General features: G+C 37.0%; 2 protein-coding genes across 2 annotated transcripts in view; both read right to left on the bottom strand.

Annotated features, from left to right (window-relative positions):
* LOC144441441 (methyltransferase-like protein 27) overlaps positions 1–15,231 on the bottom strand; it is a 32,693-nt gene extending 17,462 nt beyond the window's left edge. The window contains exon 1 of the mRNA XM_078131011.1: positions 14,993–15,231. Coding sequence (XP_077987137.1) covers positions 14,993–15,124 — 132 coding nt within the window. The 5' untranslated portion in view covers positions 15,125–15,231. The remainder of the gene's footprint in view (positions 1–14,992) is intronic.
* LOC144441409 (uncharacterized) lies at positions 4,776–11,153 on the bottom strand. Its single transcript, XM_078130979.1, has 4 exons — positions 10,872–11,153; positions 8,794–8,941; positions 7,741–7,876; positions 4,776–5,841 (listed from the first exon to the last, which is right to left on the bottom strand). Exons 1-4 carry the CDS (start codon positions 11,039–11,041, stop codon positions 5,696–5,698), a joined length of 600 nt encoding a protein of 199 aa, XP_077987105.1. The 5' UTR covers positions 11,042–11,153; the 3' UTR covers positions 4,776–5,695.
* Positions 15,232–17,564: the final 2,333 nt, after the last annotated feature.

The raw sequence follows: 17,564 nt of genomic DNA, 5'->3' as shown, positions 1-17,564 counted from the left end.
GGCCGGGTTATACACATATAATATTTTAAATTGTGCCCTTAGTTTTGATTTCACCCGCAATGTAAGAAAACGTTGAATGAGTTATTTGACGAATCGGTTATTCATCGTATACTTACTAGAGTATTATGTGGCTTGATGTCGTTATGGACAATACCTAGTTTGTTGTACAGGTAGTCGGTGCCTCCACACTGAGTGAAGTTTTACATACATCACCCGACATTTTCAATTTCACCAATAAACTAACATAAAAAAACAGCACCAATGGCGTTGTAGCATTTACACATGGCCAAATGCATCCCCAATAATTTCAGCCCAATCTGCTCGGTAGATTTGGAATTATAGATTTTTCACCAAAAAGACACATTTTTAGTCCTAATCTGCGTATCATTGATTAGATCATCCTGTAATGCAACATTCTTAATAAAAACACCCTTAAGTACGTTCCAACCAAATTTCAGCCCAATCTGTTCAGTAGTTATTAACATTTTGGGACCAAAAGTATGCGCTCTGGTGCTATACTGACGTGTCATCTGATTACAATTCGCATCTATGATAGCAATAGAAATGCTGTTACATAGTATATGTACACTGCATAAAATTGTATGCCATGCCATCACTCATCAGTATATCGAAACAGTCAACATACAGAAAAATGTGAATATATTACATACAGTGCATGCATATATTCTGAATAGGGAACTAGTGGGTCAGCTTTGAATAGGTCATGCGAAGCTTAGTGTCAGACGATTTCTCATTGAAACCATGTTGAGCATTAATACATGTACAATATTACTGATGTTTAAATAACAAATTATATGCCGTCAAACGTTTCTGTTTATCATAAACCCTCCTTTGTAGTAAAACTACGAATATCCCTTGATATTGGTCGACATATATAGATTACTTTTAATGTACTTTAATAAAAAATACTGTGAATCGATATCCCCACTTCGAGAAGAGGCCTAGGGACATTCATACTTTCTTTACACTGACAAACTTTGAGCTTGGGCTTGAGCTTGGGCTTGGGCACCCCCCCCCCCGAAAAAAAGAAGATGAAAAAGATACTGTCTTAAGACAGTTTTCTGGTATGACTGCTGAACAATTTTCGCAACGTCCTTGGTTACGCGTAATTACGCGTGCGGGTGTGCTTGCTTGTATTGAATCATATAACGTCGTACAAATACAGCACAATTATGTGTATCTTTCTTTTCCTTGTACGAAAAGAGTGGTGCTTTTCTACGGTTTAGTCAAAATAAACAGTTGATTACGCAGTACGCCGACCACGTCACTGAATTACGATTTTACGGAAAGTAAAGTTTTACCATTTACTAAAAATAAAATGACCCGATTACGAAGTACGAAAATAACTCTTGTCCACGGCCAACTTCGGCAAGCCCTCGACAGCGCCCTGCATTGGCGCTATGTGACCTGTGGTAGCATTTATTGAAAGTTAGCCGTATCATTCGAGGGTGTAGCCCATAGGGGGGGGGGGGTACACCCCCATTTGACTATACTTACATGTGTCGCCCTTTGGAGTGCGTTTTCTTGCTCCTTGGTCTAAAATGGGGTTTGGTTTTTTTCACGATGAAGAATCTGCGCCTAATAACTAAGAAGTGGGCCGGGGAAATCATGCCTGGTCTGTTGCGTAAAATGTGACCTTCCCCCTATTTCACTTTCTGATGAATGAGGAATGCTCACACCAGGTAAACATTTACTAATAAAACAGCAATTGTGCCAAAAGTAATCAAGTGATGTTATGGTAACACATCTATAGGACCCTATATACTTCACATATAAAGTGACATATTAGAAATATGCCTTATGGGAATGCATTTTGGAAAATGTGGTCTTGTCAATTTTGCTCAGGTCATGGGAAGGAGGGGGGGGGGGTAGTTTGGGAAAACCCGGGTTCAACTCAACAATACCATCTACAGGTGCAGATTTGTGGTTTTCATTAATTACATGTTATTTCAGACCAGAAATGGTGTTTTAATAGAATCACACCCCCCCAAAAAAAAAAAAAAAAAATAAATAAATAAAATTGTGGGGAGAGTATTTAGCTGTTCTTTTATGTGTTCTCCAACTGGTGGTGAAGGATATCTACCCTCCCTCCCTCCCTCCTTCCCTCCCTCCCACTGGGTTTCAACTTTCCCACAAGTCCATTGCCCACCCAATAGTGTGAATGATTTTATACCCACATCATCCATTGAATGTCAAACCACTATTAGTGGGCTGATGTATATCTACGATCTCCCATGGCAGCAAATAAGGTACCATATATATGCACAAGGTCAACTTGAGGTTTCATTGAAATCACAAAAAAAATTGTAGGTGAAACATGAAATGGCTCTCCAGAACCCAATGGATGCTTTATAAAAAAAATGTCTCTATTGCCTAAAGTGGTGATAGCATCCATAGTCAGAATCGTCGGCTATATAGATATCCCTCTCCTACATCTATTTACAGAGGGCGCAATATATACCAATTGATCAATGCTAAAATGGATAAATGCCCAAATGAATTTATCGAATAATTTATTCCTTCCAATTAATAACGTAAGGGAGTTCGATGGAAGCAAAAGCATCAGATAAAATCGGTCAAGAGACATTGCACTGTCGTATTTCAGTTTATACAGCAGACATAATATATGAGTTAAGAAGAGGGAAAATGGCGTATATTTGTATTTCAAATATTCGTTACAATTCATTTTGTCATGTCTTACTGAACATTTGACATTTAAATTAACACGTAGACGAGAAAGGTAACGGAGTAATTATTCATTAATGCGCAAACCGTAAAATCAACAAAACCGATATGGGTCAATTCGATTGTTTGATTTTCAGTGTAGCGTTTGGTTTGTACATATAGAATTTCGTGTAAGGTTTATAGTTTGTACTGTTACTCCAGAGGAACGTGTGCTAGTCCCATCGAAACGTCGCTCTATAAATTTTGGGATTGGCAGTAAGGCTGACGTCTCCAACTTGTCATTTTTCTTCGATCTATAGCTACACACACACACGCGCGCGCACGCACACACACATACACACACACACACACATACATGTACATATGTGTATAAAGATATATATATATATATATATATATACATCAACATCTCCTGACGAGTGATTTACTCACGAAACAGGCTTGTAGAGACGAAAAACCCGACTTGATTTTCTTCTACCCTCAACATATACTCCGCTCTGCGTGCAGACGTATCGAGCACTGTACTACGGACAAATCTTACCACTGACTTCCTATATATATATATATATATATATATATATACACATGCAAATATACAGACGCCATATCTGTTCCAAGAAATACTACTACGTCATTAGGATGATCTGATTTGTTTTCTACATTATCAGCTTTACCATTCGACTGTCGACCAGTCTTTTTTTTAGTAGTAGTAGTAGTTTATTTCAAATGCTAAGGCCTCAGCCCATCGCACAAAACATTTTACATTACAGTAGAGTAGAAAAAGAACAAAGAACTGAATATCATTCTACTAATAATTAACGGAAAAATAATTAAAGGTAAAAATATGACAGGGGAGAACATATACATCTATGTTTGCTGAACAAAACTAGTGCGAGTGTTGAAAGTTTTATGAACAAAAACTGATAGTTTGTATTGGACTACTTCATTCACTGTCGACAGTCGTTCGTGCCTTTTTTGCTACGTTTCTAAATCAAAGTCGTTGCCTCACTCGGTAACACTGGATACTAATGCGTGCTGTTAGGAACTGGTATTGCCGAAGATAAGGAAAAGATTGAGACTAGGAATCGACGATAAAGATAAAACATTCAATTTGAATGTTTTGTTTAAATTTGACTTTTCTAAAATCACACAAGTAATGCTACAAATATATATATATATATATATATATATATATATATATATATATATATATATATATATATATATATATACATATATGACTATAAATTATATACATTTGTATATCAATAAGAAACAAATTAAAACTATTTCGTCAGGGGGCGAAGATAAAGATACAGCATTTGAATTTAATTGTCTAATTTTTTAAAATCACAGCAAAATATACTAGTAGACTACAAAAACAGATCATTAAGACTGATGGCACGGATAATGTATCGGATTACACTGATATCTCTTTTAATCAATCATTATACACAATACACAATAATACAGGATCATCATTTATCATCAATGGAGAACAAAGCATGTCTCTGTCCTTAAAATATACACCAGCTGTCGCTCACCACCCCCTTGAAAAATGTGTTTAGAATTGTTTATTTAGTAAATTATCTTGTGGATTGATCAACACAGTTATGTGAGCATTTCATGTATGTATACCCGAAGAATAATTCACTTGTTCAATGTCTGTTATGCTAGATATATATCAGGGTGATTTTCAATCAAATATCGTTATTTAGCTAATTTAGTAGGGATGTTGTAGGTATAAGCTTATCTAGATAATAAATTATTCAGTACGTATGTGATTTGACCATTGACAGGTAAACAATCGGTTTCACAGATGTAATTTATCACACTACATGATTATTATCTACTTATTCCATTATTTCTCGCTCAGCCGAGAGAAAATAATAGCTTACTTCTGTGTACAAGCTAGGTCACTGGCCCTCCGGCACATTGGTTATAAAATAATTACAATTTATAGGATCAAAAGGTGTCAAAGAAAACAAACAAACAAACAAACAACAACAATAACAACAAGAAATTTATGATGTCGTGAGTCCTCTTTTTTCAAACTATTAATATACTTTGCAAGTCCCATGATTACATTTATATATTGTGTTTGCATTAAAAGTATGAAGTTTTGATATGTAGCATTTGAAGTATAATGTTGAGGAATATAGTGTGATCTATAATCAGATGTAAAACACAAATCATTACTAGTCTGACATTTTCAATATTTAGTTGATTTGATTTGATTTGATTTGATTTGGCAAAAAAATATTCAGGAAACCATAAAAGTTGTCTACCTTTGATGAAAACTAGCTTATGGTCTGAAGAGCATCTGATGTGTGCAATTGCTGAGTCGCAATACATGTATGTACATTTCTGGTTGTTTGTAGCAAGGATTTATAGGTTGCAATAATGGTAGAGAGTTTTATCTTTCTTGACATTTATATACCCTGGAAGTAAACAGGATTTCCAACCTCTTGTACCATCCAAACATAACTAAAACCATAAGATTGCAATGAAAAATGGACTTGTGACACCCAGGTGTCTCTGCCACTACTATCCATTCACTTCGGCTGCATGGGTTAAAATAGGTTTGACCAGGGAATCAAATTATAACAAAATTTACGCAATATAATCATGTTTTTGTTGACGTGTTGCGAAAGAGTATGAACTACTTTGCCCCACCCACCTCTACAAGAAAAAACCAATCCAAGATATTTGTAAAAAGCATTTTTCCTTCTTTCCCACCAACTTTAAAAACAATATATTATCGTTGTGTTCGAATTTACCTTCAGTTTCTATTTATCACAACATTGACGTAGAATATCAAAGAAAATATGCGTTACATAAGTGGGCAACAATTCGACTGAAATTTCATATACAATTTAAACTTGAAAGGACACGAATTTGATACTTCCACCAATTCAACTTCTTGAAGCAAGCCGGCTGAGGTGCGCAAACCTTATCAACGATTCAATCCATTGAATACATCCATCCATTAAATAACTGTATGTAGTGCGAGAAGTTCTTTTGGGACACTGGGAAACTCTTGCAGACCGACAGTTTTCTTCTTACGAAGGTTTCTAGTGTACTCGACGTAGTAGGACCAATTAGATGATCTTGAACTTATGAATAATTTAGCTCCTATAATTAAGATATAAGAACAAGTTTATTGTAATATAACAGGTCATGGAGGTCAAAAACGTGTGTGTGTGTTTTATGAGTGTACATGAATCTAAACAAACGAGAATCAAATGAAAGCAAGACACACGTGTTGAGGTCAGTGATTAATCAACACGATAAGTCGGGTCATGTTGTTCTATGTCAGACAACCGTATCTTGGATATTTGTTTTCATTCATTGTTCTCATTCTGTGCCCAACATACGTCAGACACCTTATGTAAACAAATAATGATAATTGATATTCTTCGTAGCTTGAAAACTAGACTAGTTAGGCCAATAAAAAAATTAAAAAAAACCGGAACGATTTTGTTGGCCATGGTGGGCTTAAAATTGGTGCATGTGTCAATTCTAGCAGTCAAAGCTGTTACGCTCACTGTCAGCTGATTCGAAGTTTAATCTCCACTAATTATTCCTATGTCACGTGACCAACTTTCACTTTTTTAACGTTTTGAAAAAAATAGATACATAGAGGAGTTTCATAGCTTTCAAAATCTGTCTGGTTTATTGGGTATTAATGTCAAATACTCAAATGAAATATTATATTCTGTAACTGTAATTTAGGGAGGTTTAATACCTAAAGTAGAGGTAACGAGTGTCACATTAAGATAAATTACAACGAAAGATGTTATTAGCTGCTATATTGCTAAACCGAATCTAATTAACTGACAGTGTATTTTATAAACATTTTTCTAAATGGTGAAGAAAATGATCGTTTGTTTCAAAGGAATTGTTTAATGACCATATTTGTATTATGGAATGAATTGATTCTGATTTTGGATTTGAATAAAATGTGGAATTTAGATATACTCGAGACTAGTTCTGTTTTGGTCAGAGTTGATCAGACTTGGAAGGAGGCTGTTGGACTGAACTCCTTGGCGGCAAAGAGGCGATCAGGAGTAAATTCACATACCTTGAAAAGAGAGCATTTGTATTTGACTGTAAGTAACTTCAAGCACAGGGCACTCAGGCTTAGTTCGTTATGTTTACGATAAAAACAAACAAACAAACAAACAAACAAACAAACAAACAAACAAACAAACAAAATTAGTAAATAAATACACCAGCAAAAATAAATGAATATATAAATACTGACAAGCATCAACAAGAGATAGAGTAGTTACAATTCATTATCAACAAGAATTGCTATTATGTTTTCTATGGTCACAGTTGTACATGATTTGTAAATACTCTCTTGTTGCTGATTGTCAGTATTTACTTACTTATTCATTGTTTGTTTGTTTGTTTGTTTGTTTGTTTGTTTGTTTGTTTGTTTTCGTAAACATAACTAACTAAGCCTGAGTGCCCTGTGCTTGAAGAACTGAACTGAAAGTCTCTCATGAACGATAATAGTCTGTGCATATTAACTTCCATCAAACGTAATTCTCGAGTTGTAGTGAGTTTTTTTCCCCAGGTCCTAGCGAAGATCCCGGTACCGAGAGTATGGAATTCATTGTGGAATGCGAGTTTACTATTGGTACGAACAACCTTAGGTGAGCCCAGACGCAGTACGGTAACATGTGATCACTTGGTCATTACTTTTCCAGACTCAGTGGGTGTATGTGTGTGTGTGTGTGTGGTGGGGGGGGGGGTTGAATGGGTGGATGGACAGACGTACCAATCGACGAACAGGTGGGTGGACAGAGAACTAGATAGCAAGACAGAGACAGACAGACAGACAGACAGACAGACAGACAGACAGACAGACAGACAGACAGACAGAAAAACAATCAGAGCCAAACAGACGGACGGACGGACAAACAGTCATATTGTAAATTCATTAAACTGTTATAGTGACTTGAGAATGACTGGACTGCTAACCTTATAAAAGGTGTTCTATTATAGAATACAAATAACACTTACTTTCAGCGATTTCTTGTTCTACCAGTGATAAAATATAGTTATCTTCCTCATACTTCTTTATTTCTGGACTTATCTCCAGTAAATCAGACAAACTATATACGTCAAGTTTTGTTTTCTTGATCAGGGTTTCCATTTCCTTGAATTAAGTATACGAATAAATGTATTTGTTGGGTACTTTTAGACACAGGGCACTCAGGTTTAGTTACAAACAAACAAACAAACAAACAAACAAAACAACGAACAAACGAACGAACGAACGAACAAACGAATAAATAAATAAATAAATAAATAAATAAATAAATAAATAAATAAATAAATAAATAAATAAATAAACAACAAACACACTGTGTTCCCTATTTCATAATCATGAATTAGCACTGTGGGTCGCAGATAAAGTGGAAACATAGTAATTAAATATAACGATCGACTTTCCTTCAAAATGACTGGTAACTGATGGTTTCTATTAAACTGATACAAGTACTGGCACTTAAAACACTGGCCAGGGGTGTGTATCCATAATGCATTGCACTTAATCTGACCTTCCAAGCTTTATGCAAGTAATACATCCAGTGAAACGTATGCTTTAAATAGAAATTTATTTTAAATCGAATTTTCATTTTTTTTAAATTAAATTATATCATCTCAGTGTAACAATCAACGGTCATACTGTTGTTCATCTCGTCCTTAGTCAGTGCTGTTAACTTTCAATAAAGAGAGTTTGACACGTCCTCATCATCATCATCATCATCATCATCATCATCATCGTCATCATTCAGTCAGTGCTGTCAACTTTTGATACAGTATTGTTACACACTGGCGGCGCACGCAATCAATGAAATGGCAAATGCAATGAAACCGTCCGCAAATTATTTTTCTCAGATTTTTTCCCCCCACAATATTATTATGATTAGAATGAAATTGTCTGTGAAATAGTGTCAACTATTGCAAAAGTACATGTTATCATAACAAAGAATACATTATTGTAACTGCTTTGAGTGACCTTTGTGTACATGAAAAATAAACTTAACAAATAACAACACGGGGAATATTTACCTGTTGATACATTGGTTTAGCCATGTACAGACATGTTAAATTGTGTACACTTAACAATTTTGTAATATCGTTGACAATTGCTGTAGCAGCACTGAGTAATATCTCCAATGATTGTGAAAAATCGTTACATACAGCGTTTCTGGTGGTGCTGTGGGTTAAATTAACATAAGTTATCAATAAGTTACAAAGAATTGTCAATTCTAATTAAATATTAGCATATGTCAGCGAGGACAATACCATATTTTAATGCCTGCACAAGGGTTGGTTTTTAGCCACAATTTTGATGACACTCAAGCTGAATGCGAGGGTATCATCAAATTTTTAGTAAAGTGTGCCAGTCCAAGGGGGAGGCATTAAATTGTGATATTTCCAGAGCACATGTCTTACTAATTTTATTACACTGTCCGTTCATCATTTGTCCAATCATTCACATAGCTACTCTTCATTCATCATCATTTTACACGACATCATTATTCAGCCTGTGCTGTCAACTTCGTTCTTATCAAGCTCTAACCTATATCGAGCTCTAACCTATATCGAACTCTAACCTATATCGAACTCTAACCTATATCGAGCTCTAACCTATATCAAGCTCTAACCTACATGAACTCTAACCTATATCGAACTCTAACCTATATCGAACTCTAACCTATATCGAGCTCTAACCTATATCAAACTCTAACCTATATCGAACTCTAACCTATATCAAACTCTAACCTATATCGAGCTCTAACCTACATGAACTTTAACCTATATCGAACTCTAGCCTATATGAAACTCTAACCTATATCGAGCTCTAGCCTATATCGAGCTCTAACCTACATGAACTTTAACCTATATCGAATTCTAACCTATATCGAACTCTAACCTATATCAAACTCTAGCCTATATCGAGCTCTAACCTACATGAACTTTAACCTATATCGAACTCTAGCCTATATGAAACTCTAACCTATATCGAGCTCTAGCCTATATGAAACTCTAACCTATATCAAACTCTAACCTATATCGAACTCTAGCCTATATGAAACTCTAGTCTATATCAAACTCTAACTTAAATCGAGCTCTGGCCGATATCGAACTCTAACCTATATCGAATTCTAACCTATATCGAACTCTAACCTATATCAAAGTCTAGCCTATATCGAACTCCAACCTATATCAAACTCTAACTTATATCGAGCTCTAGCCTATATGAAACTCTAACCTATATCGAGCTCTAGCCTATATGAAACTCTAACCTACATTAACTCTACCCTATATCGAACTCTAGCCTATATGAAACTCTAGTCTATATCAAATTCTAACTTATATCGAGCTCTGGCCTATATCGAACTCTAACCTATATCGAACTCTAACCTATATCGAACTCTAACCTATATCAAACTCTAGCCTATATCGAACTCTAACCTATATCGAACTCTAACCTATATCGAACTCTAACCTATATCGAACTCTAACCCATATCGAACTCTAACCTATATGTATCTTCTATCAAATAATTGTGTTATATTTATAATCATGTTAATTGTCTGTTCAGTGACAGTATGACAGTACCACTGTTCAAATGACTCATAAAAAATGTCGAAAGTGATGAAACAATGAATGACTTGGGAATATTTCGCAGAGCCATAAACTGACATCCTACAAGGCCACACTACAAAACTTAAACGGAGTCCTCAGAAAGTTTCTTTAATTTTTTGCATTACAATGTAGATGTTAAAAATTGTCTGAAAAAGTTATAGCAAAAACTACAGAGAAGAGAGAGAGAGAGAGAGAGAGTATGTGTGTCTCTGTCTGTCTGTCTGTCTGTCTGTCTGTGTGACTACATTTACATACATATGTTACAGCCAATCCGTGAAAATGCCCAATTCATGAAATGTGCAATGTAACTTTGCCCAGTTCATGAAATGGTCTACCTTATGCAATTGAGAGAGAGAGAGAGAGAGAGAGAGAGAGAGAGAGAGAGAGAGAGAGAGAGAGAGAGAGAGAGAGAGAGAGAGAGAGAGAGAGAGAGAGAGAGGGGGGGGAGGGGGGCTGTAAGGGGGGGTATCGGCAGAAAGTTGTATTGTTCTTACCATTCCCCTGTCTTGTTTCTCCAGTGCATAACTGCAAAGTTTCCTCTACAAACTTTCTTCATACCATCATCAGCCATATGTCGTATGTATGGTGCCCTTACCAGCGACTTGTCGAGAACAATATCGAGATCTTGTTTACAGGGAAGGTCAATCGAAGGTTCGGCAGGCATGACTCCAATGCAAAGTGGGGAAGTTAAACTCTTATTAAGCACTTTTAAGTTTTCTTCAAACTCACGAATTGAAGTGACATTAGCAGGTAATCCTATACCGTTTACACATATCTGTGTACCCAGCCAATGTTCTGTTTCGCCAGCTATTTTCATTAGGTTGCATGTACGTAGTTTGTAAAGTGAACATATGTCCTTTTGAAGACCGGAAAAACTTGACACTAGCCTACCTTCTTCGACCACTCTTCCACACATATTTTTAAATTCATCCACGGATACAACATCAATGTACTGAGTAAGTCTGTCTAGGTCAAAAGTTTCTTCAAAGGTTCGCAAAGATGTCGTGGATTTAAAAAGTCGCTGTTGTGTTCCATGGTTATGGAATGGTAGAATGACAATATTATACTTGTAATACAATGCGAATGCAAGTACCCAACGGTATTCATTGTACAAAGTTGCAGGACCAGAGCGATTGAAATATACTGGTAAAATATAAATTCCTCTAAACCTTCGTTGCTGATTGCTTGTTTTGAAACTATCGAGTTTCAGATTGTTACAGTTAGTATGTTGACTGTAATCATGAAGTGACTTGTTCAACATAGTGTTATTTTCTATTTCAGTTCTTGCCTTTTCGTTTTCTTGTTTTTCAACGTGTACTTCCGGCTTTGAAGAACTGCCACTCTGTATCATTTCCCTACTAACCACAGTTTTGTCAACATTGCTAGTGATAGAAATCGTCGGTAGTGTATCACTATGATCATCCTTAACAACCTGTTGAAACAGTAAGAGCAAGAATAACAATTATCAAAGGGTACCAGGTAGTGTGCATACCGCCATTAACTTGCTGAGGGAGCTCAATGACGTGATGGTTGTTATGCTATGACGTCACCAAATCGTAGTTTAAATCAAGATCCCTAATCGTATCTTCAAACTCTAACTGGTCCTTACCTAATTCAAAGTTTTATCGAAATCCAATTCCAATTTGTTTGATATTCAATAGACAAGCAAAGAGAGAAATATTGAATTAAAACAAAACCTCTGTCCAACGTTGTTGGCAGCTACGAAATGCTTAAGCAAAAGTCAATGGTAATTTCATGTTATTACAAGCCCAGCCAAAGAGCCTATCCCAATGACCCAGCTCAAGGGCCTAGCCTGATGACCCAGCCCAAGAGCCAAGTCCGATGACCCAGCCCAAGAGCCTAGCCTGATGACCCAGACCAAGAGCTTAACCTGATGACCCAGCCCAAGAGCCAAGTCCGATGACACAGCCCAAGAATCAAGTCCGATGACCAAGCCCAAGAGCCTAGCCTGATGAACCAGTCCAAGAGCCTAGCCAGATGACCCAGTCCAAGAGTCAAGCCCAATGACCCAGTCCAAGAGCCTAGCCAGATGACCCAGCCCAAGAGTCAAGCCCAATGACCCAGCCCAAGAGCCTAGCCAGATGACCCAGCCCAAGAGTCAAGCCCAATGACCCAGCCCAAGAGCCTAGCCAGATGACCTAGCCCAAAAGTCAAGCCCAATGACCCAGCCCAAGAACCTAGCCAGGTGACCTAGCCCAAAAGTCAAGCCCAATGACCCAGCCCAAGAACCTAGCCAGATGACCTAGCCCAAAAGTCAAGCCCAATGACCCAGCCTAAGAACCTAGCCAGATGACCCAGCCCAAAAGTCAAGCCCAATGACCCAGCCTAAGAACCTAGCCAGATGACCCAGCCCAAGAGTCAAGTCCTATGACCCAGCCCAAGAGTCAAGCCCAATGACCCAGCCTAAGAACCTAGTAGCCAGATGACCCAGCCCAAGAGTCAAGCCCAATGACCCAACCCAAGAACCTAGCTCGATGACCCAGCCCAAGAGTCAAGCCCAATGACCCAGCCCAAGAGCCTAGCCAGATGACCCAGCCCAAGAGTTAAGCCCAGTGACCCAGTCCAAGAGCCTAGCCTGATGACCCAGCCCAAGAGTCAAGCCCAATGACCCAGCCCAAGAGCCTAGCCTGATGACCCAGCCCAAGAGCCTAGCCCAATGACCCAGCCCAAGAGCCTTAAGCCCAATGACCCAGCCCAAGAGCCAAGCCCGGGTTTTAGTATATTCCAATGAAATTTCAGATGGATTTGATGTCATTTAGTTTTGTCTTTGAATACGGTGATCACTGTTTGTCGTCGGAGGTGTGGAGAATGCAATATTTAATCACAAAAGTTTATACGGTGTGCTTTTAAGTTAACAGAAGACTCCTGTGTGGTTTAGCCAGAACATATATCTCTTTTGATTGTTTAACAGGAAACGTTATAACCGAGAATTTAGACTAGAATGAAATACACGTTAAGAGGATGTGATATGGAACTTGTGCATATTCTGTGTCGGTTTTTACTTATACTACTATTTACTGAGACATTTCTAAGTAGCAGTAGTCACCACTACAACTCCAACCTTATAGACTTTATTTATTTATTTATTTATTTATTTTATATTTTTTATTTATTTATTTATTTATTTATTTTATATTTTTTATTTATTTAACTTTGAAAAGCGTCAGACAGTCCACACAGGTGATGAACACCTATAAACGTGTACCCCAAACAAATATACATAGAATTCGAAATAAAAGACGTCGACAACCGGCAAAAACTACAGATACACTACAAAACTCTTGGAAACACCTACAATTACATTAAACGGGCGACAACTTGTACACTGACAGACCGATACCCAGGTAGAGGGATGTTATACAACGACACACAGACACCCAGGTAGAGGGATTTTATAGTACAATGGCAGACTGACACCCAGGTACAGGGATTTTATACAATGGCAGACTGACACCCATATACAGGGATTTTCATGATCAAACTTGTTCACAAGTAACTCATAGTAATGGTTTGCAATCCGAGTATTAAAATACTTCAAACGCTTGTTTACAATGGCAAGTGAAATATCAAATGACAAGGAGTTTCAAATAGAATAAATAGTAAATAAAATTCTCAGACTTTCATTGATCAGATGATATCGTACCAATTGTATACCATATTGTAAATAAGAACTGGTCATGACAGCCGTATTTTGAACCATATATACTATTATCATCTTTAATAATAGCAACAAACGTCCCATTTACTTTTCTCATATCGCTATAAAAATATATATTTTTCAGATTTAAAACAAAATGTCTAATTATGTACAATTCAAGTTATTTTTTACGACGCTTCGGACCATTCATTAAATTCAGAGATTAATCCAAAGCCTGTTGTAATTGCCTAGAAACAGCGCCATGGATGATGTTATCCGTAATTTCCATATTGCTCTGGGTATTTATCCCCTAGTCATTTAAATACTAGACTACCTTTATCATTAAATCAGTATTTGCCGTGCACCAAATTAAAAAAATGTTCATTTCCAGCACATGTATCTTCTACTCACTTGCTAATAAGGATTAAGAATTATAATTCAGAATTTAAACTAAATATTTACTTTTGTAATTAATATGCAATGTAATGGATGGGTAATATGGATGAAAACCCCAAAACAATGAGAACTTAAATGTGTAGATGAATAATACCTGCTTAGATATCAAAGATGAATGAAATATATTTATTACTCCGGTAATCGAGTATTCGGATTGTTTTTGTATCTTAGTAAGCCGAAACCTCGATTTCTGCTGACAGTCGTATATTTTGCCTGACCACCGAACACTAAATAACAAATATCACATGATAGCGACTGTTTTGTTACTGTCCATGTTTGTTTTAAAATGATTTATTTGTATTTCTTGCACAATATTCTACACAACACATGGCACGTGAAATTGTGTATCTAGCAAACAGAGGTTTTTAAAAAAAAAATAAAAAAATTCCCTGTAAAACAGGGTGTCAAAATAAGGAAACGGAATAAAGAATCCTTTATTGAAATAAATATTGATCAACCAGACATACATCTTACGAAATTATTACAAGGCATTATACTTACCTGTCCAGTCAGAATTTTCCTGTTCATTTGTGGAAAGATGAAGCTTGAATTGTGTTGAATAATATAACCAGTTATTGTCACTGTAATCACACATAGCGTACGAAATATCTTCCTTCTCGTCATCATACTCATTTCTGCGATAGACGACAGGTTATTTCTCCGGGAAGACCCGAAACAAGTCGACAATCATTCAGGTAAGCAATTGCACTAACGAGAAATAGTGAGTGAATGACAGGCCAGAGGCACCGTTCGTTCCAAATGCGTCATCTGTTTGGTTATTACATGTACAAAACAATTCAAAACAGATAGGAGATTTAGGGAACGATTAGAATTTACAGTGGTGGAGGCTGGAGAGAAAATACTTTGGTCATTTTTTTTGCAGACCGCCCACCTTCGCACTCTCAAAATGTCGTGCCCCCCCCCCTCCGAATAGAATCCATTGCACAGTCGTATCCCAGGCCCCACGCCTTCCAAAGGCTTCACAAGCATTTTGATATGTGCAAATTAAAGGTTGGTAATACCATATCATGGGTCCCATACTCTGGAGATGAACAATTGTACATAACACTACATTTAATATAACAGTGACAATCTACTTCAGCGTTCCTACATAATAATAAATTTCTTAAGAAATAGATGACGACTTTAAATTTGCAAGGATATTTCTCACATTTAGCTTTAATTTTTACTTGGTTATATTCAGCCAGTAGAGCCCCACCCCACCCCCACCCCTCTCAATCCTGATTTGAGGGAGAGGCAGTATCGCCTTGATCGCTGGTGGTGAGTGTGTGGAAACAGTGAGCACAAAAAATGGACTTGTAGGAGGCCATAAGAGATGTAAAAGTTTAACTATACATGTTATTGAAAGTCATCGAGTATATTGTCTTCAATACCCTAATTTTACTCTCAGTATATAATTATATGCTATATTTGTACATTCTAACCTATGGTCTCTCCCCCCCCTCTCTCTCTCTCTCTCTCTCTCTCTCTCTCTCTCTCTCTCTCTCTCTCTCTCTCTCTCTCTCTCTCTCTCTCTCTCTCTCTCTCTCTCTCTCTCTCTCTCTCTCTCTCTCTCTCTCTCTCTCTCTATCTCCTGTCGCACTAACACGTCAACGAATGTTTTAGTCTGGTCCCCTCCCTGCCTCCTTTCTGCCGCTGCTGGCGCTACACTCTTTCGTGAGTGTAGCGCCAGCAGCGGCAGAAAGGAGACAGGGGACCAGACTACGAATGTTTAGACCTATGTAGTCGATGAGGGCGCACAGTACAAGTATGCGGCAGATATCGACAAATCAGCCCATCTGTTTGCATTATCGCTCTACTGTTTGAAAAATCGCTCTTCTGCTATTTAACATACCATCCCTTTTCCACCAGAGTTAAGAACATTAATATACAAGTATTTTAATATCTTATGTTCTAATAGGGTAACCAATGCATTATTTCCTGAAGGATCCCAACAGCTTGGGCGTCATGATACCAGTCTAGAAATATGGTGGTCCATACAGAACAACATGGATTGGAAGTTAACTAGTTCATTTCCATACGATCGTACTCGATGTGGTACATGTTTTGGCCCTAAGAACAGTGTGGCTGTTACGAGTAGATTTACTTGTATAAGTACTAAAGTGGCGTATGCAGAAATGTGATTTTTAGGTGGAGAAACTGATCCTCGATAGATAGAGTTGCGTTTTGTTGAGACCATCCAGTTCTCATTTGAGTTCATGTATATATGTATAGGAAATAAAATACTATATGTTTTTACATATACTATATATACAAACAACACGAAAATATATCTAGAAACATATACCATATTATTTCAGTACGATACCGGCCTGTATATACATAATTATATACATGTTAATTAGTTTATATCCAATAGTTCAAATGATATTTTGTTTAACCATGTTTGTTTCTTTGTCTGTCTGTCTGTCTGTCTGTCTGTCTGTCTGTCTGTCTGTTTGTTTGTTTGTTTGTCTGTTTGTATTAGCTATGTAGCTCTACTTGTGTCATGAATAAATGTAGTAATTATTATGATCGAATCTCATTCATAATTATATTGATAGCACGACTTGACCCCATCACCGATACAAGATGATTTCTTTACGCCCGGGGCTATACAGGACTTCCCGGCTTTCGTATTTGAACTTAAGTTTTTTTATTCAAGGAAAGAATGAAAAAAGCCCAACTAGAAAAGGGACGATGTTGAGGGCGGTAAAGGGGTATTTTCGTTCTTCTTAATCTGGTCATTTTGCATACAATTTTTCCTAATTAGTAAAACCTTGCAATGAAGTCCATGTAATAGTTTTTCAGTGGACGGCGTACTGCGTAATCAACTGACAATGATTTTGACTGTAATCCGTAAAAGCACCACTTTTTTCGTAGACGTAAAAGAAAAAAATACACGCATTGCAACTGTATCGTAATTGTACGTACGACATTAAAAGGATCCAATACAAGCAACACTAAACACGATCGTCACATGTTCGTATACCCAGGACTTTGCAAATAACGGTCATATCATCAGAATACAGTGTGTCTTCTTCTTTTCGTTTCTTTTTCTTTCGGGGTGGGG

The sequence above is a fragment of the Glandiceps talaboti genome, chromosome 10 (assembly GCF_964340395.1).
Source record: "Glandiceps talaboti chromosome 10, keGlaTala1.1, whole genome shotgun sequence".
Lineage (NCBI taxonomy): Eukaryota > Metazoa > Hemichordata > Enteropneusta > Spengelidae > Glandiceps > Glandiceps talaboti.
Note: the sequence above shows the minus strand (reverse complement) of the source record. Positions and strands in the feature narration are given on the sequence as shown.